The following is a 27,941-nucleotide window of genomic DNA, read 5'->3' on the forward strand; positions in this document are numbered from 1 at the left end:
ATTTGCAAGTATTTCCTCCCATTCTGTAGGTTGCCTTTTCACTCCGATTGTATCCTCTGATGCACAGAAGTTTTAAATTATGATGTAGTTCAGTTCATTGATTTTTGTTTTTACATTTTTGTTGCTTGTGCTTTTGTTGTCATATTCTGGAACTCATTGCCAAAAACAATGTCGTGAAGTTTTTCCTATATGTTTTTGTCTAAGAGTTTTGTAGTTTTAGGTCTTATGTTTTGGTCTTTGTTCTATTTTGAATTTCTGTATATGGGGTAAGGATTTCCTGGGTTTTAATGAAAGCAAAACTCAAATGAAGTTCTGCCTAACATGTAAACATTTATTAAATATACAGCACTAGTTTTCAGAAGAGCTTATACAAGCCGACCTGAGAGTCAGAGCATGGCCAGCTTGCCACTCTGGTAGGTGCTTCACCTCACCTTGTGTGAAAGGTCCATGTGATACAAACACCAGGGAATAGGATTCTGTGCCCGGTTGTTGGCAACAGGCAAGGAGACATCCCCCTAAACTAGTGGCTGGAGGTAGCATGCTCATGGTGTCACACCTTGACATCATCCCTTGCCTGAGTTTTAGCCTTTTTAAGTATGAGGATGTACTCCGATGTCTTATCAATCTACTTACATTGGTTTCCTTCAGATTCTCCAATGACAGCTTATACCTAACATTCATTATGTTAATCAAAGCCACTAATTTCACCAGTGAAAAACTATTTCTTCTATTCAGTATGCTAAATAGCACAGTTTCTGGTGTTGGTCAAGATGGGATAGCTGGAAAATATATGAGTAGCTGAAATGCTTCGCCAGGTCTGAAATGTGGTCTTTTCTGATACAATCCTAGCTGACCCCAGGAATCTGCATTCTCAGGGCCAATGACTGTCCCTAAGTCCAAAGCTTAAACTAACTGGTCTATACATTGTATCTTCCTGTTCATGCTGGAGATTATTTTATGAATTTCTTAATTTGTTCAATACAGAAATAGCAACATCCATCAGATAACTCATTTGCTTTGTAGTCTCAACCCAGTAATTGCAGTGTTGTTTGTTTTTTGTTGTTTTTCTTTTTCACTTCTACCATACTGTTCTTCTCTTTACTTGATGTTAATCAAAGGTATTAGGGAAATACACCCAGTTAAGAAAAATGTCACAAATATAGGGCTTGCATATATTGAGCATATGCTTCCTAAAATGGTTGAACACATTGTTATTCTGAAATCCTAATGAGCAGTTTTCCAAGGTGTTTACAGGCCGTGGAGCAGCCTTCCTTGTGAGATTTGCAGCTTGTCTCCTGGCCCTAGGTATAGCACTAGCTGCTTTCTCATTCTGTCCAGATTCTGTTGGTCTGGAGCTGGCAAGGTCTTTCTTGGCCAGAAGATCCCTGTCTAATTTCTTTTTTTTCTTGGCAGCTTTATTTATTTTTTCATGGTTTCTCTCCCAGTTTCCAACCTGGACCCCAGATAAGTCGGTTTCCTGGGTCTTTGGTTGTTGAAGGCACGGAGGCTATTATCATCCAGTGGTGCTCAAGTACAGCCTGTCCTTTGACATTCCCATAAGTATATAAACAATTTTAAAAGGATTACCATATTCCAGTGAATTAAAGATACTAGTTCAGGGAGTTCTCTGATTGAGTGTCTGGACTGTCTGATTTTATAATTTCCGGCAGGCCTACATAGCATCTCTCCCTCCAAAGAAAGAGGCATAGGCTTTACTATAGAAAAGAAGTCGAGGCAAATGTGGTTATAAAGATAAAAACAACTGCGTGAAAAAAAAATGTGCATCTTAGGAACCTACACTGAATAGTATAAAATGCTGTTTTAATGTTTCATATATGTATACATATATAAGTAATTTACATAGAAATGGTTTTGCAATATATTAGTCACGGCTTTTTTTGTAACTGAATTAATAGCATTTCAACATTTTTTATTTTTAAATATAGCAAGATCAACTTTATACCTGGGCTGCAGTTAGTCAACCCACACACTCGTTGGATTATTCAGAAGGACAGTTTCCTAGGCAAGTCCCATCCATGTGGCCACCATCCAAAGCTCCCGATGAAGAACACAAGCTGAAGGATGCTGAAGCAGGTAATTGTTTCCTCTGTCTTCAGAGATAACTGGAAGAGGCAAGATGGAGAGATATAAGTTTTATTAAATCTTTGTGTTTTGTTTTGTTTTGTTTTGTTTTTGAGACAGCGTTTCACTCTGTCACCAGGCTGGAGTGCAGTGGTGCAATCTTGGCTCACCGCAACCTCCACCTCCTGGGTTCAAGTGATTCTCCCACCTCAGCCTTCTGAGTAGCTGGGATTACAGGTGCCGGCCACCACACTCAGCTAAATTTTTTTGTATTTTTGGTACAGACAGGGTTTCACCATATTGGTCAGGCTGTTCTCAAACTCCTGACCTCGTGATCTGCCCGCCTCAGACTCCCAAAGTGCTAGGATTACAGGCATGAGCCACCGCACCTGGCCTAAATCTTAGTTTTAAGTAATCTTTTATTTTTAATTGTGTGGCATTCAGATATAGTCTTTTAAAAATATTTATTGTTGAGTCTTTTCTCTCTTTGCTCTTTTTGTCATCTTAAAGTGTTTTGTGTTATTGGCTGGGAAGATAGCATGAGATTAGCATCAGGTTTATTTGGAGGAGTTTAGCAGGATGATGACCCGCAATCCTGATTTTAAGAAAACACTTTATATTTGTCATACAGAATTGAGAAAGATATTTGTGTAACAATGCTTTATGGAATATGGTTGTTTTCTCCCTTGTTTTTTGTTCTTCTTCTTTTTTTTTTTTTGAGATAAGGTCTTGTTCTGTAGTGCACTAGAGCAATGGCTAATTACAGTCTCAGCTTCCCTGGCTCAAGCGATGCTCCCAACTCAGCCTCCCAAATAGCTGGGACCACAGCCGTGTACCATCACGTCCGACGAATTTTTTGTAGAGCCACAGTCTCACCATGTTGCCTAGGCTGATCCAGACTTTGGGGCTCACCTCGGTCTCCTAAAGTACTAGAATTATAAGCATGAGCCATAGCACCTGGGCTTTTCTTCATTTTGTTGTAATAAATTCCCAATTTCCTCTTGGTGAATGAACTAGGCGTAAATATTGGTTTCTGAAGCCTGAATGAGGAGCAAATGGAAGAGCATCATTGCTATTCATAGATTTCTCCTCCACCAGGTTTTCCTAAATGGTAACATCGATATTAGAGTTAAGAATTTTGATTTTTTTTTTTCCTCATTAGCTCATAGAGAGGAAGATAGTCATTAGAAACTTATTTTGGACACATAGTAGAAGAGCTTGGGTTTTGCCACTTACTAGCTTTGTAATTTTAGGCAAACTTTCTAACTACCCCTACTTAGTTTTCTCATCTGTAAAATGGTGATGAGAAACGCATGCACTGCATAGCGCTGTTTTGAGAATTACAGGCATTTATGTGATGCATTAGAATGTAGATTGCAGTGCCTAGCTCAGTGTGGTTAATATTTATTAACCACACTGAGCTAGTGTGTTTAATATTTATTAATAATTATTTATTATAATTGTCATTATTTCATGTCATCGCCTTAGTCATGAGGTCCCTTTTAAACCAACAATGGCCAAGAATGTAAAAGGTTTTATTCCAGTCCCCTGTCCAAAGTTCTGCAAAGGGAACCTTGCCTTCTATTTTTATCCCAGTCTCTGGAGGGATGTATTTACGCCTTTTTTCTTTCCACAAGGGCACTGAAATGGGGCCCATGGTTGACTTTGAATCTCCCTTTTCAAATGTCCAGTGCTTTTGAAACACTGCTTGGTATTCAGTAGGTGGGCTGTCCTCCCTGAAATGAACACAAATGGAGATAGGGTGTAGAAAGTGGTGTTCCAGGTAGGACACTGAGTTTATCATAACACAGAGAGCAGTTTCTCCAAGGCCAAGGCAGAGTTCCACTAAGCAAAGATGATCAGAGAGACCTCTAACATGATAGCACCTGAAAATCAAGCGAGTAAAAGTACTTTTAGTTTTTAAAGAAAAACACACAACTGAAAATATTGATCCCATTATCTACACTATTTATAACGTTTATTGATACAGAATACTCAGGAGTAGATATAGTAGAATTAATCAATTTCATGGAGAGCCCTTTTAACAGTGGTTTATATCCCGTGTTTTGCATCGATTGGGTGATATTTTCATGTTTTCTGTTCCCTACTATATCATTCTCAACTTTTCTAACTGAAACATTTATATAATATTCTTAAATTTTAGGGCACTTTACAAAACGGTATGAAGCATTTTATGTTGCCGGTTACATATACTGGTGGAGCATTTGACTCAAAGTTGAGTGTGATGATCTGAATTTTAGTTCAGTAAAAGATGATAGTTGAAACTGATACCAGGAAGTTTGTCGTCTGGTTTTTGCTTCATGATTTGATAGCTTGCAAAATGCCAGAGCGAGTGATTTTTAATGAAATAACTTGTCTCCTTTTTAAAAATGCATTCTTGAAGAGGATGATGGAGGTAAGAAGTAATTTAACATAGTGACTTATTTTTCTCTAGTTGATCCATTATAAACCTCAACAGCCATATAGTATTTTTTTCATGAGAGTGATCTAATGTGTCTTTCTAAATGTTTTCTGTTGTGACTCCCTGCCGTTCATTTGGAAAGACACTTCCATGAGACAGCCTCATTCCCCAGGACCATACCACAATCTCTTCTAATCAGTCAGTTGTAAGAGTGGGAATGTCAATATCATTGGCTAAGTTTGCCTGCAATTGCATGTTTTATGTCAATCACAAAGTTTGATAATATAATTGTTAATAGTAAAGATCTATTTGTAGTTAACTGATAGGTGCACATTCTGATGTAGTGACATCTCTGTTAAATCCACTGTATGTAACATGTGACCTCTTTCTTTTTTTTTTTTTCTGTCACCCAGGCTGGAGTATAGTGGCACAATTTTGGCTCACTGCAACCTCCACCTCCCTGGTTCAAGTGAGTCTCAGCCTCCCAAATAGCTGGGATTACAGCCACCCGCCACCATGCCTGGCTAATTTTTGTATTTTTAGTAGAGAGGTGGTTTCACTATGTTAGCTAGGCTGGTCTCAAACTCCTGACCTCAAGTGATTCACCCACCTCGGCCTCCCAACGTACTAGGATTATAGGAATGAGCCACTGTGACTGGCTGACGCCTTCCTGTTTTAATTCAAAGTAAAAGAGTTCAATGACATTTTTTTTTTTTTGAGGAAGAAGAAGAAAGACTTGCAGGTCTTTCTTAGAAAATTGAGGACTTTGTGTGTGTGTGTGTGTGTGTGTGTGTGTGTGTGTGTGGTTTTTTGGTTTTTTGCTTGTTTCATTTGTTGTTTTTTGCAGCTTGTTTTTGTTGATTTGTTTGTTTCAGACGGTATCTGTCTGTCACCCAGTGTGGAGTGCAATGGCACGATCTGGGCTCACTGCAACTACAGCCTCCTGGGTTCAGCTGATTCTCCTACTTCAGCCTCCCAAGTAGCTGGAATTACAGGCACCTGCCATTTTGCCCAGCTAATTTTTGTATGTTTGTAGAGATGGAGTTTCACCATGTTGGCCCAGCTGCTCTTGGACTCCTGACCTCCGGTGATCTACCCGCCTTGGTCTCCCAAGGTGCTGGGATTACAGGCATGAGCCACTGTGCCTGGCCTTTTTTCTACCTCTTAAAATTGATTTCCTAATTCACATGTCCAGCTAATTCAGATTTGTGGTGCTCTGTCTTCTGCCTTTTTCATGTATCTCACTTTAACTGCATAAGGAGTATCTCACTTTACTTTTTCATGATCTCTTCTGTGGAAGATGTTTTTCTCCACCTTTATGTGTTGATGAAGGAACTGACCCTTCTACGTATGAACTGGAAGTGCTGAGGCCATGGTGAGGTCTTGGTGCTTTTCGTTACCAGTGAGTTGCAGATTCCTGGCAGTGCTTTGCTCTCATCCTGGCTCCCTATGCAGTTCCATTGCCTCCACACATGGGCCTAAGGTATTAACATTGACCTTTTGAAGTCTGCAGAACACTTCCTGAATGATGAGACTGGCTGGGGAAAAAGGAAGTAATGTGCTTCAAATGTTGGTGGCATTAAACAAATAAAAAACCAAAACAAGTTGGAGGCAGAAACATTGATGCAAAGAAATCCTTTCCATTTATTATTTTCTCTCCCTCTCCTCCCTCCGTTTTCCCTTGTCTGTACAAAGCACTCACCCACCCATCCATGGCTGTTTTCTACTCACGGCTCTTTTCTGGAGTCCCAGGACATTCTGTTCATATCTCTCTCATTTGTTATATATTAATTTTTTCTGTTTATATGTGTGTGTGTGTGTGTGTGTGTGTATGTCTTCCCTATCACCTTTCAGAATTTCAAGACCTTCTGGCACACGGTACATAGGTAAATATTCGAGTGAATGATGAAAATCTTTTGCTGGAAAAGATCTAAATAAATATCTACTGAGCACATCAATCCAAGATTTGAGGGAGAGTTTTGTATGGGCTAAAACAGTTTATGGACCAATTTAGGGGCTCAATACCAAGTTTCAAAGGTCATTCAATAAATTTGAACAATATCCATGAAATAATTAACTTGACTTTTCAAATTAACGGAGAACCAGGAGCCCAAGCAAGGTGTGTAGATGTGAATAGGAACTTGACCATTGTTGTTGCATCTGTGGAAAATCAAATCCCTTACATTTCTTTGAAAATGTTAATGGCTGAGCGGAAACAGAGGACTGACTTTAGAAAGGCAATCAAGCACAGAAAGTCCTCAAAGAAAATATATAGAAGAGGATCTGGTAGAAACATGGTAGAGGACTTCCTGCTGCAAGGAATAAAAGAAAAAACAAAGAACCATGGCAGAATATTTTCATGTAAAAATCCTTTAAAATGCAGTTATGCACCGACCGAATACATTGTAATTCACCTTTTTTCCAAAAAAAGATTTGAGCAGCTTATAAATATGTAAAATGTACAAAAGGATCATAAAGGAATATAGAGCAAACTAAAAGGAATTGAGGATGGAACAGTAAAATGAAACAGAGATAAGATAGCCCACTGAAATGTATCTCATAAGGATCTGCCATTTTAAAAGGTAATTGGAAATGTAGCCCTCAGGTACAAAGCAGAAAGGGGAATGTGAATGTTTTCCTCAGTGTCCGTGAGACTGAAAACACAATCTCTCAGAGAAACACAAAAAATATCCCAAAGAAGTATCTTTAATGATTTCTAAGAGAAGAGGTTCTATGCCTTGCAGTGTAACTACAGTATCATCAACTCATTTGTTGTTTGGTTTTTTTTTGAGACAGGGTTTAACTCTGTCGTCCAGACTGGTGTGTGGTGGCGTGATCTTGGCTCACTGTAGCCGTCACCACCCGAGCTCAAGTGATCCTTCCACCTGAGCCTCCCAAAGTGCTAGGATTACAGGTGTGAGCCACCATACCCAGCTAATTTTTAAAGTGTTTTGTAGAGATGAGGTTTGGTCGTGTAGCTCAGGCTGGTATTGAATTCCTGGGCTCAAGTGATCCTCCCACCTTGGCCTCCCAAAGTGCTGGAATTACAGACATGAGCCACCATGCCTGGCCAATTTCTGTGTTTCATTTAAATGTTTTAACATATGTTCAATTGAGATAATGTAGAAATTCTATGAGGGACCAAGGGAGAAGAATTGAGAGAGTTCTGTCTCTCTGAGCTTCTCACTTAATCAAGGAATAAAATGTACTGGACTAGATTGACTCTGTTTCCCAAAGATAATTCTCTATTTTCAACATGTAAATGTATAATATTTATAATGTATTGATATATAATATTTATATATAATTTATACATATATATAATGAATTTATAGATTATATATTATATATAATGAATTTATACATTATAATATATATAATGAATCTATAGATTATATATAATATAGAATGAATTTATAGATTACATTATATATAATGAATTTATACATTATATAATATATGATGAATTTATACATTATATATAATATATGATGAATTTATGCATTATGTATAATATATATATTATATGCATGTATACATATAGTTTTTATAACATTTTATAAGATTGGCCTTCATTTTCTCCTGAGCTAACTACAACCTGGGTGTGGCTGTATTTTGTTGACAATGAGAGGCAGATCCTCAATACTATTAAATAATCAAGCAGATCATGGAATTGGTCTCATTTAGGAAAATATAAGTGTTTAACCCCATCTTCATTTGTGGAAATAAATGATATATCAGAATTAAAAACATCTTGCATTTCTTAGGCAGCCAATCATAAGTCATGCTAGTTAAATGAAGTTTAATGAATTCTGTTTCAGTTAAATTGACTGGATTTGAATCAAACTGGTATATGCCATTAAGGAAGCTGTAATATAATAATTTTATATAGCTGCATTGTTACTTAAAATATCTGACTGTTTAGAGATGACTTCATTTTTAGAAGGCGTAGTTTGCATGTATGTTTTAAAGGGCTGGTTTATTTTTTCTTCTTAGCAGAGGTGCATATCCTGCTCGTGTCTTTATTGTCCCCTGTCTATAAAGACACAGCTCATCCAGGTGTGTTTTGTTTCAGGAGTGAAAGGCTTTTTTTGTGATGATAAAGAGATCACCTCTGAAACATAGTTGGTATCACAGGGAGTCTAGAATTTTAGATTATGCTCAGAATTTTGTGAGATAACTTTTTAAAATGGAATATTTAGCTTTTTTTTAAGGAATGTTCTTTCTCCCTCTATGCTTTATAATGATTTTTTTAGAAAAGAACATTCTGGTTTCTTAATTTTAAGGATGAGTAAAGGAGGTGGCAGTTTTAAATGTACCCTTGAGCACTCTCTCACCGGGTTACTCTTTGAAAATAACCATTCTAACAATGAATATTTGATGGAGACGGTCAGTTTGTGCCAGAGCTGGGTTTAAGGCAATTCCTGAAAGTGCCCTGGATCCTGGGAGGAGGAGAGCGTTGGGAACGAGGGCGTTGGGAGTTCCGGGTGATCACTTTCATTTAAGGAGCTCTATGAAAGTTGGAACTAAGCTGATATCTCAGATACACCTATCTAGCGACTCCACTCTTTAGCCATTACTGAGAAGCAAGTTTCCTTATCACCAATTTCTCTCCACTCTCTGCAGGACACTTTTTGCCATTTTTCATGCTTCCCTTTACTTTCTCCCTCCTGTATCTTTCTCCTTCTATTTCTCTTTCTTTTATTCTGTATTGTTTTCTTTCCTTTTCCTTAACATGAATTTTTCTGTCCTCTCTCAGTGGTTCTCATTTATTTTCCCTTTATATTTCAGTAGTTACTCTGTGCATGTCTTTCATTTTAAAATCTTGATCCTCTAAAACTCCTGTTTTCTAGCTTATGATTTTGAAGACAGCATTTCAACATATAAATTTATCTTCGATGTTTTAACACACAGATTCAAACAAATAAAAAATATAATGAAAGGGATGGGGATGGGAAAATGAATTCATTTCAGGCAGCCGTCGAATTAGAGGAAAGCTGAAAGTTTGGGTGTAGGTGTGCAGAATAGTTTGCTGATGCATCTTGCTAATAAACGTGGCTTTCTAAGTAGATTTTTCTGATAAACTGCACTTATTCTATACCATCAGAGCCCAGAAGTTGCCTTTTTAGGTCCATTTACTGGGTCAAGGACTGTAGAAAAAAAGCTAGAAAGCATTTCGTGCATTTCTAATGTAAAGAGCTGTTTGTGTACTGCCGGGAGAGCCTTTCGGCTCTTACTGCATGATCTAAATAGAAGAGGAAGAGAAACTTTTCCCCACTGGTTCAAAGCCAGGACTTGTCTTGAGTCTATTGTGTTTGGAAGGATTTGGAAGTGACAAAAAAAAAAAAAACAACAGAGAATGAGAACGTTCTGGAGTTCAGATTTGCTTTAATATTAACTGTTAACTACCTTTGTTGTTAAAGATCCTTATTAAAATGTGGCTAACTCTGGTGTTAAGTTCAGAGTAGAGATTTGTCAGTATAAGACAGAAGAATCCCTTTTTTATTAGCTCAATGATATGCTATATTTATCTGGGAAAATGGTTGTATTTTAAGGCCAATTGTTTATTGCCACGTGACATTTATTGGTACGTGACTGCATCACACTCTTCTTAATGATTTTTGTTTTAAAATATGTGCTCTTAGCTGAGATTCAGAAAACAGCTAAAGGCAAGGCAATATCTATATTATCTCTTGTAAAAATCTTTACTCTCTCTTTCTCTGCCCAGGATACCCCACTTTTCATGGTAGAATCCACTTGCATGGTCTGATCATTGTTTTGATCTTTCATTTATTCTTTCATTCACTCCTACAATGACTCAACAAATATCTTAAGCACTAACTAAGTACCAGGCACTATTTGGATGTTGGGGATACAACAGGGGGGGAAATGGACAAAAATTCTTGCTTTCACGGAGTTTGTCTTCTACTGGAATAAGAGGTATAAATAAGTAGGCAAACAAATGCATTAGAGAGTATACGGTGTGATGATCCAGGTTAGAAGAAAGTGAGGGCGAGTGTGTGGTGAGTGCTGGGGAGTGGGTGAGGTTGCCACTTTAGCGTGCCCACAAAGGCTGGAGCAGAGCCCCACAGGAAGCAGACACGGAAGTGGGGCTTGGAGATACTGGGAAGATGAGTGAGCGCAGTGCTCTGAGCAGAGGCAGCAGCCACTCTGGCTTTGGCGGCCCTGCGGAAGAGGCATGACTAGTGTGTTACAAGACAAGCAGGCTGGCCAGGGTGGCTGGCCTGGTGAGCAAGCTGGGACAGATGAAGGTGGGCAGAGAGGCTAGGGAGTAGAGGTCATTGAAACCAGGCCTTGTGGGCCCTGTAGAGGGAGATTCTCCTCTGAGTGAAATGAAAAACTTTTGACAGTATACTATGCTGTTTAAATACTAAATGCCTCTTATTTTTCTGTAGCATTGTCACATACATCAGCTACCATGCTGCTACATTGGAAATGTCAAAATGACCATAAAGAGTGACTGCTGTACCTTGTGTCCCAGGGTCTGGCCTGCATGCCAGTCAGGGGAGCAACGTGACAGTCAGCAGATGTCAACTCTGGTCTTCACCTTGCCAACAACCGCTTGCATTATGAGCCTTGAATTTCTCATCTGAAAAGTGCAAAGGATGGATGAGATGAGTGTTTTTTCAGACTCTGATTCAGGGAGCATGAGGGATTCCTGAAGCCCCTTTCATTTTTATTTTTATCCTGAAGGCCCTTTTATTTTTAAATTTATTTTTAAATTTCTTCTAAGCTTCACTTAGAAGAAAGTGCCCTCTAGCTTGAGAAAAAAAAAGTATCCCTGACTTGGTTATGCCTTAGGTTTTGTAGCATGATGAATTTGCAGCCTCATAGACTCTCAAATGACGTGAGGACTAAAAGAGGAAAACCCCAGAATCCCTTGTTACTCAGTGTCTCTTGGTGACAGTGTTCATTATCTCTCATTGAAATCAAAAGGCAATTTGACAACAGTTAGACAAGGCTTTTGAGATCCCATTCTTCAACCTTGGTGAGGTGGCTTCCGTCGTGATACAGACTTCAGCTAAGTGAATAATACAATCCGTGAAAGTCTTAGAAGGACTTTCTGGCACAATTTAGAAACTAGCAATTGAGGCAAATAAGGATAGTTGATGTACAGAGAAGGGCATAGGGATATTCCAATTATGGCATGAGTGTTGTCATTATATGTATTATATATACTGAAAAGTAGTCATATCCTAATAACCCAGTTAGATAATTGGAAGAGAGACTGGATATTTTTGGTGCTGATGGTTAACAATAAATTTTAGTGAAAGTTTTATTTTCTGATAGAAGAAATAGGAAAACTGCCCTTTAAGATACTGACTGTCTGCTTCCTTTCCAATCTAGAGTCTCAATCTGCTGTTTCGGAAACTCCAAAAAAACGCTTGGATGCTGTCCAGCAGGTGAGACGATCTTATTAAGATGTCAGAGTCCCATCTGTCTTGTTTGTCTTAAGATTGTGACAGACTCTGTGATTTATCTTTCCATCTGCCTGGCTGGCTAGGATGCCCTTGTTTTCCCTTAGCCTGCAGGGGAATCCTGTCAGGCAGAAGGGGATGTTTTCTTCCATTTATTTTTTGCATAGAAAATCAGCCTTGAAGTGGAACTGAGTACAAGCTTTTCAGAAGCTGCTTCATTCTATATCCAGCCAAAGAGTTGGGCCCAACAACAGCTGGCTCCAGCAGGAAATGGTGGCCGCTCCAGGGAGAAGTCTGCTGAGATGTGCCTGTTCAAATGGTTCCATGGCCATCATCTTTAAAAAAAAAAAATCTGTCAGAGCTTTGCTAAAGTCAAATAAGATTCTGATTACTTTGGTGAATGAAACATTAACTAGTATCTGTTTAATTTCCACAGAACCTTTTTTTTTTTTTTCCTGTTACTGTTTTAGTCCATTTTTGTGTTGCTGATAAAGGCATACCCAAGACTGGGCAATTTACAAAAGAAAGAAGTTTATTGGACTTACAGTTCCACATGGCTGGGGAGGTCTCACAATCATGGCAGAAGGCAAGGAGGAGCAAATCACATCTTATGTGGATGGCAGCAGGCAAAAAAGAACTTGTGCAGAGAAACATCCGTTTTTAAAACCATTAGATTTTGTGAAACCCATTCACTATAATGAGAACAGCACGGGAAACACTCACCCCCATGATTCAGTCATCTCCCACTGGTCCTTCCCACAGCATGTGGGAATTATGGGAACTACAAGATGATGTTTGAATGGAGACTCAGACCCAAACCATTATCAGTTAGCAAAGAAGCCAAATTTTATATCTTTTTTTTCTTATGCTAAAATGGACTTCTTATTTTTAAAACAAAGATGCAAGAAAGGAAACATTTGTATGGAATAGTAATTGTGGATAGCAATTGCTCTTTTGGATATAAAACCATTTGCTTAATTTATTTATATTTTCACCCAACTATGCTTTTGATAGTAACTTCTTATTAGAAATGAACAGTAAAAAGAGGTTTCGGTTCTGTTGGTGGTCTAGGAGAAAATGAGGAGACACATACCTGGGTTTTACACCCGGATCTATTTCTGGTGAGTGTGATGACAACATGCTTAGATTACCTGGGACATAGGGTTCTTCTCTGTAAAATTAAAGAATTGCTGATCAAAGCATAGAGTGACTTCCCTTTTGAAAAGAATCCCTGTGTTATACGTGAAAGTCATGCTCCCCCTGGAGGAGAAATTGGGGTAAACATTGGTTGAAAACAGCACCTGGATGCTTTTCGTTTTGCTTCTCATTTCACTGCAAGGACCTGGGTGCTTTTCAAAACTGCAGCTAGATTAGCTATCCTTAAGGACAGTTCATTTAAAAGGCACGTTTTTCCAGCTTATTGTTATGGGAGCAGAGGCCTATATCAACTTGGCACCACTTGAGAGGCGTAGTGGGCTCAACTCATGGTTACTTAATTATTTGCAGTGATTAGCCCACAGCGAATAAGATGAAGAAAGATAAAAAGGTACAAAGAAATAGTAAAGTCAGCAATTATTAAGAAAAATAGTACCCTCAAATCTTCTCTCATTTTCTTAGCATTTTTTTTTTTTTTTTTTTTTTTTTTGGTGGAAAGCATGGCTAAATTGTGATTTAAAGGAATATATTAGGTTTTTCTACATTCTCATGTCCAGGATGCATATGAATGAATTGTTCTATATGATAATGTCAAAGAAAACCTGGACAGGAAGTATTTGATAATATCAACAATGACAAAACATGTACAACATTGCTTTCCATATTATGCTATTTCACGATATATATTCACGTGTGTAACATTATAGAGTGTTTTTTTCTGAGCTATGGACCATGGTAAAATATATTGCAATAAGCAGGTCTCCATTAGGTTTAATGGAGTGGGTTATTTAAAAGCACTTGATGTTACAACTTGAAGACTCAAGGGTGAAATAGATTGAATCAATGTTACATCTTATCCTTGTTGACGGTGGAGTGTCTAGAAGTCAGGAAAATTAATTGAGAGGTAACAGTATTTGGAAGCAATCGAGATTAAGCACCCAACAATGACATCACTTACTTTTGGAATCATTATCTCTTTGTCATACATTTATTTTACGGGCGAATCTTTTCTTAGGTGATATGGGTATGTTTTGTGACAGCCTAAAGTAATTGGCCATAAAGGGGATACAGAAGACTCAAATTAATTGTTAACCTACTGTATACCTGTTCTTTTACTCTACTACCTTATAAAATCTTTACAATAATCCTTTATTATAATGTGTATTTAACTGCTAAAGACAGTGATTATAGGAGGTAAAAGTAACTTGCATAAAATCACAAACTTGATAGAGGGTAGACCCCCTACTTGAGTATATATCTGTTTGATTTTATACTTATAATAAAAGTTATACTTTTACATGGGTAATCACCCTATGCTATTTAGGACCATCTCATGCCAAAATCATCAGATGAATGAGATGAGAAGTTTATTTTAAATTTATTCTATTTAAATTATACTATGTATGAGTCAGATGTCAAGATACATTATAGATGCAAATAGGCATATTAGTCCACTTACATGTTTTGAAGTTTCACTAGAACTTTGATATGCTAAGTTGTGTTAGTTTTACTAACTTTAGTGCTTTGTAATAACATAAAAATATTTTTCATGTAAACTCCTTGCTTTTTCCTTCTTAGTCACTAGATGGCAGTTCTGTATCTCTAAATCACCACTGCAGATGGAAATGAGGTTTGAAGTTAGTTTTCTCAGTATGAATGATGAACCTAAGAGATTTTTCTGGTCCACCCAGTGTTGCCTGTGTTCTTCTGTGGTCGTAATTGAGATCCCCAAGACTGCTTAGTCAGAGGCTTGCAGTCGAGTTGGAAAGCATCCTCTCTAAGTTATTCTTCAGATGTGTGTTCAGGCACCTGTTCTCTCAATCTGAGCACATTGGAATTTATTGAATGAGTTTTGACTTTTACTCTTTCTGTAGTTAATAATTCTGAGAGCTCAATATCTCTAGAAAAAACACATGACTCATAAAGCCTTTCCTCAACTCACAGGAGTCAAAGGCTATGGTGTTGCCAGAGAGTCTGATGCTTAAAGCAAATACAGCTGGCACTCAAGTGAAAAGAACGGACTATAGCTACTCCTTGAGTGCTTTTATTGATGATCCTGTGGAATTAGGTTTTCAAATAAAATTACATTCTTTAGACCTCACTTACAGATTATTTTAATTTCAAGTAATATGCTGAAAGTCTGCTATATCTGAAGGATTATGTCATAAAACTGGAACGTGACTGTCTTTTGATTTTTTAAAATCCTTTGGCATTTGAAATATTATTTAAACTGTAAAGCCTTTTACACTCTATAGTATATAATAGCTTAGTGTCAATTATTTTATCTAAGAACATTTGCTTCTAAGTTAAAGATTGTGTATGGTAACATGCTTTACCTGGTGGCCACCTAGTTTCTAACTTACTTTTCGCTTTTGAAATTATATATAAAATTTTTGTTTCAAAGTACTTTTCTAATACTCTTGATATCTTTCTAATGTAAATGGACTAGTTGGAAAGGAAATAGAGTAAAATTTTGATCTTTAAAAACTCTAGCTTTGGGTAAGAATTGAAGATAACAGGCAATTGAAAGTTGGGTCTTTGCACATTATAATATTTCTTATTTATCAATAGTCACATATATTACAAATAGTTACATATATTACAGGTGCCCACCAGCACGCCCAGCAAATTTTTGTATTTTTTAGTAGAAATGAACTTTCACTATGCTGGCCTGGTTGGTCTCAAACTCTTGACCTCATGATCTGCCCACCTCGGCCTCCCAAAGTGCTGGGATTACAGGTGTGAGCCACTGCACCCAGCCTTGAAGAAGTATATATATATATATATTTTATTGGATCTCCTTAAAGTATCTGTTATAGGACTCTTTATAGAATGGCCACTCAGTTCCATTTATTAGTTTCAGAAATAATTTAGGAACAAGTCAAGGGAACAGATGGAACAGTGTGGGGTAGTCTAGAGGCTGGTGCTTTGTTACTCAGAAGCAAAGTTTGAAGAGCAAAAGAAGCATTGGTCAGATCAAAAGAAAGTGACGGTGGAAAAGTAATTCTGAAGAAATAATGCTGGAGACATAGAAAAAGAAGTCATTTGAATTGGGGTAGAATGTCTTAGACATCTGGAAGGGTTCTAATTATTGAATGTCAGGTCCTTCTCAACTCCAGGGTAAAAGATAATATGAATTTGCAAGGTAATTAGAAACCAACAAAACAATAATCTGTAAGACAAGTGAATAACTAAAATATAAAGCAGAGTAAGAAAAACAAGTCTTGGCCGGGCGTGGCGACTCATGTCTGTAATCCCAGCACTTTGGGAGGCTGAGGCGGGTGGATCACAAGGTCAGGAGTTAAGAGACCAGCCTGGCCAGTATGGTGAAACCCTGTCTCTACTAAAAATACAAAAACATTAGCTGGGCGTGGTGGCACATGCCTGTAGTCCCAGCTACTTGAGAGGCTGAGGCAGAAGAATCGCATGAACCCAGGAGATGGAGGCTACAGTGAGCCGGGATCATGTCACTGCATTCCAGCCTGGGCGACAAATCTTAAAGGAGAGAGAGAGAGACTTGGGTCTGAAACCATGAGTTGGTCATCCTTGTTGATGTCTTCTTCACTGTCTGATCATTGTTAGGTCCTCAATAAATAGTTTAACCAATAAATACTCTGGCCAAATGAGTCTGGGAAGGGGCAAGTGAGAGATGGTTAGGAAGGGAAGAGAGGACGGGATACTCTTGTGGGACAGGTAATATTGTGGAAAGTGTTTACCATACCATGTTGAGAGAAAGAAAGGATTTTTTTTTTTTTTCGGTGGGGGAAGAATTTTTATTCTGTAGAAACTCCAAGGAGCTCAGAGAAAAATGTAGACATTTGAGCTTAGAAATAATAATAAACTCTGAGTTTTAAGAATGAAAACCAGCTAACATCTGGAAAGTAGTTAGAACTTGAGATGAGAATGTGAAGAAATAATTGGATGTCACAGATTGTTTTTGTTTTCCTTGGGGTGGGCAGGCTTGGAGGTGAAATGAAGTAATATTTTTGCTCTGTTGAGTTTTAGATGGTGTAAAACTAGTTTGCACTGTGTAGCATCATTAACGACCTGTGGAGAAAGGCAAACAGTCCAAGCAGTTAGTCCAAAGGGACAGTGGAGCTGATAAAAGTTCTCTGCTTATAAAGGAGGCTTGTCCTTTATTGAACATCTGCTGACCTACTGTTGGAAGGTATTGGCGGTAGATACTGAAGGAAATACAAGGAATTATAAGGCAAAGTCTTGGGTATTAAGAAGCAGACAGTTAGAAGAACGTACCTCTTTCATGTCCATGAAATGATTTGTGAGCTGCAACGTAATTCTGCCGAGATAAACTTAACAAAAAGGGGGAAGGTTATTGAGAGACTACAATTAAGGACAATTTCTTAGGAGGGTGAAATTTAGATCAAATCATAATTTTTGGACAGGTGGAGGGAAGAGGAGTCAGTATTTCAGTTCAGAGAAGAGAGTAAAGGTAGAGAAATGGAAGTGAACATGCCATGGGGCGTGGGGCCAGGGTGAAGCATGATAGTCCCGGTGACCTGAGGGGCAGCTCAGCTGATAGCTGCCCAGGAGACCCGGGTTTGCTTTCATCCTCCCGGGCCTCCTCGGCCTGAAGCCTGACAGTGTCTTAACCCACAGTTCAGTCTTATCTGATTACTGCAATATTCTCCCAGTGGGTCTCTCTACTTCCAGTCTTAAGGCCTTCTAATCTCTTCCACAATGCCTCCAGAGTTATCTTTCTAAAATCCAAATTTGCTTATGTCTAATATCTGCTTAGACACATCCAATGACTGCTCATAGCATTTGAGACAATGTTCGGACTCCTGAGTTTGACACACGGGGTTTTCCCTTGCCATCCTCTGTCTTCAGCCTTATCACTCACGATTTCCTGTATGTTGGCTTGTTCCAGCCTTAAAAAAAAAAGTTTTTAAAAAAATCTTTAGGATCCTTCCTATCTGTCTTATACATATTTTTCTTCTGCACTCCTACTCCCTTTAAAAAAATCTGCTTCAATTTCTTAATCTAAATTTGTCTAAACTTGACTTTGTTCTAGACACTGGACTTGAGAAGACTCAATCTAGGGTGCGTTTGGGGAGCGATAGAACATTTGCTTATATTCATACGATAGTGGTTGAGGATCTGGGCATTGGACCAGTTTTCCTGGGCACAAATCCCAGTTATTCCACTTTTAACTGGGGAACTGTCAAAGATAAACAAAGTCAGACATTAGTTAAAATGCTAAGGACTGATTTTCTATCAGTGGCAACTATTGCGCTGGGGAAGAGTCCAGTGTGAACTAAACTCAACTTTGATTTGTACAGAGGTGACCAAGCATTTTAAAGGGAGAATAAAGGAATAGGGAGAAGGATGAGTGGAAGTGGAAAAACTGTAAAGGTTTCATTAGTGTAAATGAGATTAGGCCAGGTCTGTCTGCTAACTCGCAGTTATAAGAAGTCAGGAGTCTGTGGTCCGCCAGAGACTAGGAAAGAGCAGCCCTATCCTCAGGTGAAGGCTGAAACAGTCAGTAAGTTTTTTGGCAGTCTTGAGATTTCTTAGGCAGTACTTTAAAGGGGGGTAGGGTTATCTTTGGGATGCAGCCTTTAGCTGTTTGAAACTATGTTAATGTTTGCTCAAGCCTTTATAGGCCAAGGTTAAGGCCTAGTCGAGAAGAGGGCTTAGAGGAACCTGGCTAGATCTTGATCAAAGAGACAATCTTTGTGAGAATTTAGGAAGAGCATTTTACTCTTTGTGCCTTAGTTTTCTCATCTATAAAATGGGCATAATAAGAATTCCTATCTCTACATTTTTTTAGTGGGGTTTGAATGCATTTATGTAAAACACTTTGGAGGAGCTCCTGGCACTCAAAATGTTAGCTATTTATCATTATTGTTGTTATAGTTGAGCAATACTCTGTTTCTTTTATTTTTTGTTTTTTTGAGATAGAATCTCACTTTATCACCCAGGCTAGAGTGGGGTGGCACGATCTTGGCTCACTGCAACCTCCGCCTCCTGGGTTCAAGCAATTCTCTTGCCTCAACCTCTTGAGTAGCTGGCATTACAGGCGCATGTCACCATGCCCAGCTAATTTTTGTATTTTTAGTAGAGACAGATTTCACTATCTTGGCCAGGCTGGCCTTGAACTCCTGACCTCAGGTGATCTGCCCGCCTCAGACTCCCAAAGTGCTAGGATTACAGGCTTGAGCCACCGTGCTTGGTTAATACTTCAGTTTTCAAAGTTGCTTTCATCACATAGGTGGTCCTCATTATTCATGGATTTGCATGGGTTCGCAAACTCACCTACCTGCTAAAATTTACTCGAAGCCCCCAAATCATATTCATACGGTGGTTTCATGGCCAATAGCAAACCTGTGCACCATGTGGTGAGAAATTTGAGTTGCTTGACGTGCGCTCTTCCCAGCTGATGCTGACAGAAGTGAAGCTCTGCTTCTTTCAGCTCTCGTTCTGTAAATAAGAGTATTTTTATGGCTGTGTTTTCACGCTTTTGTGTTTTTTCTTGATGGTTTCCCTGTTTGAAATTACTTCCAAGCATAGTGCTGCCATGTTGTCTAACGTTCCTACGTGCAAGAAGGCTGTGATATGCCTTGTGGCGAAAATATGTGTCAGATAAGCTTTGTTCAGGCTTGAGTGACACTGCTGTTGGCCATCGTAAATCAGAAATATCTATCAAGTAAGGTGTCTTTCAACAGGAACACACATTTTAACAAAGTAATACATTGGTTGACAAAAATGTGACCAGGGGCTTGCAGGAATCTAAAACTGTATTTTTTTCTAGAAGCAATATTTCAGTATTCACTAATTTGATGTTCACAAAGACTTTGTAGGACAAAACTACTGTGAATAACAAGAATTGACTGTATCTTTTTACGTTCTCACAATAAGGTGGGGTGTGGTGGCTCATGCCTATAATTCTAGCACTTTGGGAGGCTGAGGTGGGAGAATCACTTGCACCCGGGAGTTTGAGACCAGCATTGGCATCATAGGGAGACCTGGTCTCTACCAATAATAATAATAATAAATTAGCTGGGGCGGCTGAGGCAGGAGGATTGCCTGAGCCCAGGAGGTCAAGGCTGCAGGAGCTATGACTGTGCCACTGCACTCCAGCCTGTACAACAGAATGAGATCCTGTCTTGGAAAAAAAAAAATATTCTCACAACACCCCTTTGCAGTAGGCAGAGTGAGTGATGGAGTATCCACATTTTATGGGCTATTCAAGGTCTTTTGAGCCTAATAGAGGATTTAAAACATGTTATGCTCAGTAGTTGGGAGCTATGAGTTTTCGAGGAAGGAAGTACCAGTGAGCAAGGAAGTTTAAGGAACAATTACCTGGCAAGGGAATGTAGTATTGATAGGGAGAGGGAGAGCAGAGCCAGCTGGGAGGACCAGCCATTAAACTCCCGAAGTAATTCCAGTACTTCTCAACTACAATGCTGATGTGATACAGGAAAAGTAGCAACCAAGAATGGAAATGATGGGTTTGGTAATCATGTCTAGGGTATGAATTAGGCTCCGTGGTCTGTGAACCATCAGCATCAACTGGGAACTGGTTAGATATGCAGATTCTCAGGCCCTACCCAGACCCACTGAACTAGAAACTGTGGAGGTGGGGCCCAGCAATCTGTGTTTAATAATCTTCTAGGTGGTTCTGGTGCACATTGAGTTTAAGACACAATGAAGTAGAGAAATGATCCGAAGATGTTCCCAAGCCTAGGTAGACTGCAGGACAGGCAAAGGAATGTTTTGTTGGAGAATGAGATGCTTGATACTGTGAAATACACATTTGGTCTCAATTGCCATCTCTTGGCATACAACTGCTAAAATCCTTGGAATCTTCCAAGTGGTAAGTGTCTTTTTGTATGATACTGTTATCTGGTAACTTCAGGATGGGGATGGTCCACAGAAAGACTAAGGCATAGTAAGAGAGTTGGGACTTTCTGCCCCACCCCCGCAGCCTTAGGAACTGGGAGGGGCTGAAGGTTAAGTTGATCACCAGTGGCCAATGACTTAATCAATCATGCCTACCTCATGAAACCTCCATTAAAACCCCCAAAATGGGTAGGGTTTGGAGAACTTCCAGATAGCTGCTGAACACATGGTTTTCCTGGAGGGTGGTGCATTCCTCTTCCCAAACCTCTCCCCATCCATCTCTTCATCTGTATCCTTTGTAACATCACTTCTAAGTCAGCAAAAGTGTGTTTCCCTGAGTTCTGTGAGCTGCTGTAACACACTGAACCTGAGGAAGGGGTGGGGGATCCTGGATTTATAGCCAGTTGGTCAGAAGTTCCAGAGGCCTGGACCTGTGAGTTGCATATGAAGTGGGGGCAGTTTCAAGGACTGAGCCCTCAACCTGTGGGACCTGACGCTACCTCCAGGGAGACAGTGTCCGAATTTATTTGAATTAGAGGATACCCGTCTGGTGTCTATAGTAGAACTGATTGGTTGCTGGAGGGACAAAATCTTTACGCAGTTTGATGATATAGGTCACAGACGTCCTCTGTTTTCATTGTTGAGTGAGAGAATGGGGAAAGCATTATGGTTTGTTTTTTTCCTATACCCTCAGATGCACTTTAAATGTAAGGAACAGGGTAGCATAATCAAAGCAGTCACAATATGGAAGTGAAGCTCTGATGAGAGAGAAAAACTCACAATAATCACTATAGAGACGAGAGATTGAAGATGTAAAAATTGATGAGCTCTCCCAGTATATAGAGAGGAGAGCAGGCTAAGTTCGAAGTCTCTACTTCGCCCCCCAAAAAAATTCCAGGGAGGAAACAGAGAAAGAAATGAGGAAGAGCAGTGTAAAATTATAGAAGCCAGAAGAAAAGAGTCTAAAGAGGAAGGAATGATTAATAGGAAGGACAGGGTTAAATCTATAGTAATTGGCAATAAAGAGATCATGAGCAGTACCGAGAGAGTAATTCCATTAGAGGGACGGTGTCAAAAGGCATCTCTGCCACTCTGGGTAATAGTCCAAATCCACTCCATTTGATTTTCTCAAGGCTTTCTTCTTTAGGAAGATTTTTCTTTAAAAAAAAAAAAAAAAAAGATATTTGAGAATAGTTGGGTGTTAATGCAAGGAAGGATTAGGAGGTAAAAAACTGAGCTGCACTTTCCATCCATACATCATTAAAGGAAAGAGGAGCTGTCACAAAATCGTGCTTTTCTTCCTTGCATTACTTGAGACAATTAAGGAATATATATTTTGTGGTTGTTTGTGAGATGGAGTCTTGATCTGTTGCCAGGCTGGAGTGTAGGGGCGCAATCTCGGCTCACTGCAACTTACACCTCCTGGGTTCATGCGATTCTCCTGCCCCAGCCTCCCGTAGCTGGGACTACAAGTGCACTCCATCACACCCAACTAATTTTTGTAATTTTGGTAGAGATGGGGTTTCACCATGTTTGCCAGGATGGTCTCTATCTCCTGACCTCATGATCTGCCCACTCGGCCTCCCAAAGTGTTGGGATTATGGGTGTGAGCCACCTCGCCCAGCCTAGGAATAGATAGCTTTAGAGTATGGTCCAGAACCTACCCACAACTCTAGCTCAAATAAGTAGAAAGAAAATTCTCAATATGTGAGCAGAAACCAAAAAGTCTGGTTCTTTTAGCTGTTTATCTCCCTTTTTATCTGGCTTGCTCCCCCAAGTGTTTATTACTTCCACTGTGTTTATTCACTAACAATCATGACTTTAACCTTTCCGTTTTATCAGCTACTATATGCTAAAGAGATGTTAAAAGTAATAGAGTCAATTATGCTTTCTAACTTATGCCTCTCCTTTCCACACCACATTTCTCATTCATCAGTGAAGGAGTGGAAAGAGATTTGCCATCTCCATTTCAGTTTAGAAATATTTTAATTTCAATAATTCATCATGTATTTCATAATACGGATTCTAGAGATGCCATCTCAGCTCACTGTGTGAGGCTCTTTCCCATAATATGTTCTATTTTAAGAAGCCCTGGGCAAGTTATTTACCATTTACCATCTGTTCTAATATTCTTTTCTTTCCTGAAATTTCCCTTTCAAACTTAAAATTGCTCATTTTTTAGCTTTGTGCAAAATTGTATCTATATAACACCTGGTTTCTTTCCCTGTGGGATCATGTGTAGCAGATGTTAGCATATTATAATCTGGAATGCCGTTGGTTTGTTCCAAAACTATAATGTTTCTGAATTTAGACCATGAGAAGTAGAGCATTTATATGATTCTGTAAAGAGTAGAATTCCTATTTTACAGATGTCTAGAGGTATCCTAACTGGCCAGTAATGTTGCCTTAGAATTCAGCAGAATTTGAAAATCTAAATATGGTAGAAAATGAATTATATATGTCATGTTAAAATTTATAAAATAAATTACTACAGTGTTAACTTACTAATAAGCAGCTTTTAAATTCTAGGCTTTAAAAGTATCTTGCTTACATAATAAACATAATAAAGTTTCAAAGATGAGCAAATTAACTTTTCAGCAAAAGCTTTACTTGAGTGTATCTTGGCTCCTTTTTTGACAGTTGTAACCTTAATGTTACAGTAATGTTTTCTTTTTCTGGGAATCAGATAATCTTCTGTTTGGAAAAATATTTTTGGTGAACATTTTATTTTTTAATGGAAACTTGTATTTTGTGATATGCAAGTGTTCAAACAATTTATAAGAGCTAACCATCACCACCCACATATAAGATTATACAGGAATGGAGGAATTTTGGCTGACTTACTGTATATAATTATTGAGCCAAAGTGGATGGCAGACTCTACCACTTATGATTTAGGGTTTTGAAACAGTATTTGAAAGTACAATAATCTCAAAATTGGTGATATAGAAAGTACATTACTTATTTATTGTATGGACTAACAAAAAAATAGATTCAACCTCCACCATCTATAAGGATTCGCCCATTATATAAGTTCTGTATAAAATCGCCAAGGTCACTTTTTCCTTTTTCTTTTTTTACAACAAAATTTGTTTAAATCTTTTTCCAAGTTTAAAGTAAGCACATCAGAGATTTTATTCAACTTGTTAATTATTGAGAGAGCAAGTATGATGTTAAGCCAGTCCAGAGAGCCTTTGGGAAGTTGGGTGTATAGAGAGGTTACTAGATTGTTGGGTTAAATTTGAACAAAACAAAGCAAAAAACTGGTTAATATCAGACAAAGCTATAGCCATATCATTGGGCTTATCCATTTCATAGGCTAGAAATGATTTGTATTTCTACTGGACTAAATCTACAATCTAAATGCTGCCTCTGTAAAATTATAAAATAGCCAATAAATAGAAAATCAAACCTCACACTGCACTGAACAAAAACCTCTCATGTCTGTTTTCAAGTTTGGGATAATATTTTGATAGCCTCAATGTTTTCACATTACTTAAAACTCTTGCCGAGTGCGGTGGCTCAAGCCTGTAATCCCAGCACTTTGGGAGGCCGAGGCGGGTGGATCACAAGGTCAAGAGATCGAGACCATCCCGGTCAACATGGTGAAACCCCGTCTCTACTAAAAATACAAAAAATTAGCTGGGCATGGTGGCGCGTGCCTGTAATCCCAGCTACTCAGGAGGCTGAGGCAGGAGAATTGCCTGAACCCAGGAGGCAGAGGTTGCAGTGAGCTGGGATCGCAGTATTGCACTCCAGCCTGGGTAAAAGAGCGAAACTCCGTCTCAAAAAAAAAAAAAAACTCTTTTGGACTTATTTAGAATAGACTTTTAGCATATGTCAGTCTTGTGTATGCATAAAAAATACACTAAATAGAGAATTCTGTGTATCTACATTCAAAGTCTTATAATTTATTTTTCAACTCAGAGTCATTAATACTTAAATTTTTTGATAGGGAAAACCATTAGCCTTTGGTAAGCTGTTGCACAATCACTGGAAATGCTGAGTGAGACTCTGAAAACCGTGGAAGCCTGAAGATAATGAAAAGTGCATTTCTCCATTGTCGAGTCCTTTGAGAATCTGATAGACTCTATGTAGCTGCACCCTGAAGAGACAAGATTAAGGTCCAGACACTGGACACAGAGGAACAGGCTCCTAACTCGAGGGCTTTCCATGGACAACAGAGCGCCTGGCAGTCTCTTTGAGATTACATCTCGACTCTGTTGGGGTGGGCCCTGCAGAGCTTCATTCCACTTTGTGTGGGTCCTGAGAGTAGGGTGCTTGCTTAAATGGCAAGAAAAAATGTATGGCCTTTTTTCCTGATAATTACTAATATCTGTCATGTAAATTTCTTTCTAAATCCCTGAAAGAAAATAACCTATATTAGAAATCAGTTCTTACTTCTGACCAGCAATGCAACTCTCTCTAGAGAGCTCTACAGACAATATCTCAGCTGACTCTCTGAATTGGTACTCACTGAGAGCCAGCCGGCCCTTGACTGATAGCCATGGATAAGGAAAGCCAGATAAGATTCTTTGAAGACTTAGCTAAATTCGGAGCCAAAATTCTACATATGTTTGGCTATTCTGTAGTAGTGGATGGCCGGCCTTATTTTGCAGGCTAGTCAGTTAAGATTTGAGATGCACTTCATTGCTCTGCTTGTGTGGAATAGAAAAGGGAGACTGTAACATTAATGCAGGGCCAGGATTTTACGGCGCAGGTAAGGACAGGTCATAAAGAGAATGAAGATTCTAGCAAGTTGGTTTTTTGTTCTCTCTACAGTGGGAATAATGTAAGAAGCAGATAGTCGGTGGCCCCAAACTCTTCTTCCGTGTTCTCTTCTATACAAATGATCTGGCTGGGCGCAGTGGCTCACACGTGTAATCCCAGCACTTTGGGAGGCTGAGGTGGGTGGATCACAAGGTCAGGAGATCAAGACCATCCTGGCTAACACAGTGAAACCCCATCTCTACTAAAAATACACACAGGCACACACACAATTATCTGGTCATAGTGGCATGTGCCTGTAGTCCCAGCTACTCGAAAGGCTGAGGCAGGAGAATTGCTTGAACCAGGGAGGCAGAGGTTGCAGTGAGCTGAGATCAGGCAACAGAGTGAGACTCTGTTTTCAAAACAAACAGATAACAAACAAACAAATCTGTATAAAAAGTCCTGTTTATAAAAATTCTAGTCTTTTGTCTTCGCAGTCTGTTGATTATTATCTTCATGAATTTTTTGACTCTTCCATCTTCCTGGCACCACAAGGCTAGCAATGCTGTATATTTTTAAAGATTCAGATTAGAAATTTTGTCCTCTTATCGCTACTTTCTCTCCCATTTCTTAGCTCCTGTTCTTACTGTATCTTACACTTTAAAAGCTTTGAAGCTTAAGGGGTATATCAGTTCCTTATTTTCTCAACTTTTTATTACCTAAGTACCTCAGTTACCACTTTGTTTCAAAAATGAATAAAATACATAACAGAACAATAAATGCTAATAAATTGGTCATTTATGAAATTAGATCCCACCCCAAATCTCTCTCCTTTTAACACAGACCATGTTATTATCCACCATGATTTAGCTTTGCCAGGGTCAGTTTATCAATGATTTTTGGATGTTTTAAACCACATGATACAAATACAGTATAAAGTGAAGTTGTTACTCTTGCAGAAGTTGGAGAGTTTCTTAAAGTCAGAGAAGGTGATGGTGGAGTACTTGAATCACATGAACTATATAATTGATTAATGAGCACCTCGTAGAGTTAGTTAATACAGTAAGAATGATGATGCGACAGATGTGTTTAAGTGAATTTGCATATTAGGATTGTCAGAGGCCATTGGGGGAAATTAATGAGGTTCTCAAATACGACAAAAAAGGACCATCTTTTCAAAAAAGGTGATATGTCATACATCATGGCACCATATACTTTTGTTAGAAAATTAGCACTGAAAATAATTTTAAGAATTTGTGTATCTTTCTGTTATGATAAAAATTGTTTTGAAGTAAAATGACACACTTGCTTAATTTTTAATTTCTTTTTAAAGGAAAAAAGTGGATTTAAAAAAATAATTTATTCTGAAATATTGGTACCTGGTATATCAATCAGGCCTTTTGCAGGAACCAGAAACTATGCTAGCTGTATGAGACAGAAGTGTTTACTATAAAATTAGGTATTTTTGTGGAAAGTTTGGAAGATTTGAAGGGTCGATGTCTAAGGTGACACTTTTCAAAGAAATCAAATACAACTGGATTATTACCAGGGGAGTTAAAACTTTTGAGACCACCGTTGCAAACTGGAAAGTGGACATTTGAATGTTGTTGAAAAGAAACTTTGTTTTCAGATCTTAATTGCTAATAGAGCAGTCCAGACACAGGAACATGATCGTTACCTCATTCTACTTTCTAAATCTTTGTGTGGCTACATCTCATTAGATGGATCTAGCTGTAAGGGAGTCTGTAGATGTAGTTTTTCTTCCCATTTCTGTAAACAGGAAGAGGAGGATGGAGATTGGGAAAGCCAATCCAAAGTAACTGAAAGAAAACTTAAGTGGATTCTACTTAAGAGATCTTTTTATGGTACTGGGTATCATGTGTAAAGATGCGTTTACATTTTTGACTGGCTATGTAAATTAGAAAGGTTAAAAAAAAATCCCAGGAATCTTCCCAGTCACTAATATTATGACCTCTGTTACCACTAACTTTGTGTGCCACGTGGGACTAGCTGGCCTGTGATGCGGGGCAGAAATCCACGTAGAAAGCGGTGTGATCATTGTTACTGCTCTAGCCCATTATTAGGATCCTTTTCTTTTTATTACTATTGCTATTTATATACTTTTAGAGGCACAGTCTCACTCTGTCACCAGGCTGGACTCCTGGGCTCAAGTGCTTCTCCAGCCTCAGCCTCCCAAGTAGCTGGGACTGCAGGCACACACCACCACACTTGGCTATTTTTTTTTTTTTTTTTTTTTTTTTTCATTTTTG

General features: G+C 38.7%; 1 protein-coding gene across 1 annotated transcript in view; it reads left to right on the top strand.

Annotated features, from left to right (window-relative positions):
- The window catches only part of FMN2 (formin 2), a 380,362-nt gene that overhangs the window by 79,540 nt on the left and 272,881 nt on the right, over nt 1-27,941 (top strand). Inside the window, 2 exon segments of the mRNA XM_021666911.2 lie at nt 1,947-2,094; nt 11,873-11,928. Of these exon segments, the coding sequence (XP_021522586.2) occupies nt 1,947-2,094; nt 11,873-11,928 (204 nt within the window).

This window comes from Aotus nancymaae, unplaced genomic scaffold, assembly GCF_030222135.1.
Source record: "Aotus nancymaae isolate 86718 unplaced genomic scaffold, 86718_ANA_hifiasm-v0.15.2.pri h1tg000032l_0, whole genome shotgun sequence".
Taxonomy (NCBI): domain Eukaryota; kingdom Metazoa; phylum Chordata; class Mammalia; order Primates; family Aotidae; genus Aotus; species Aotus nancymaae.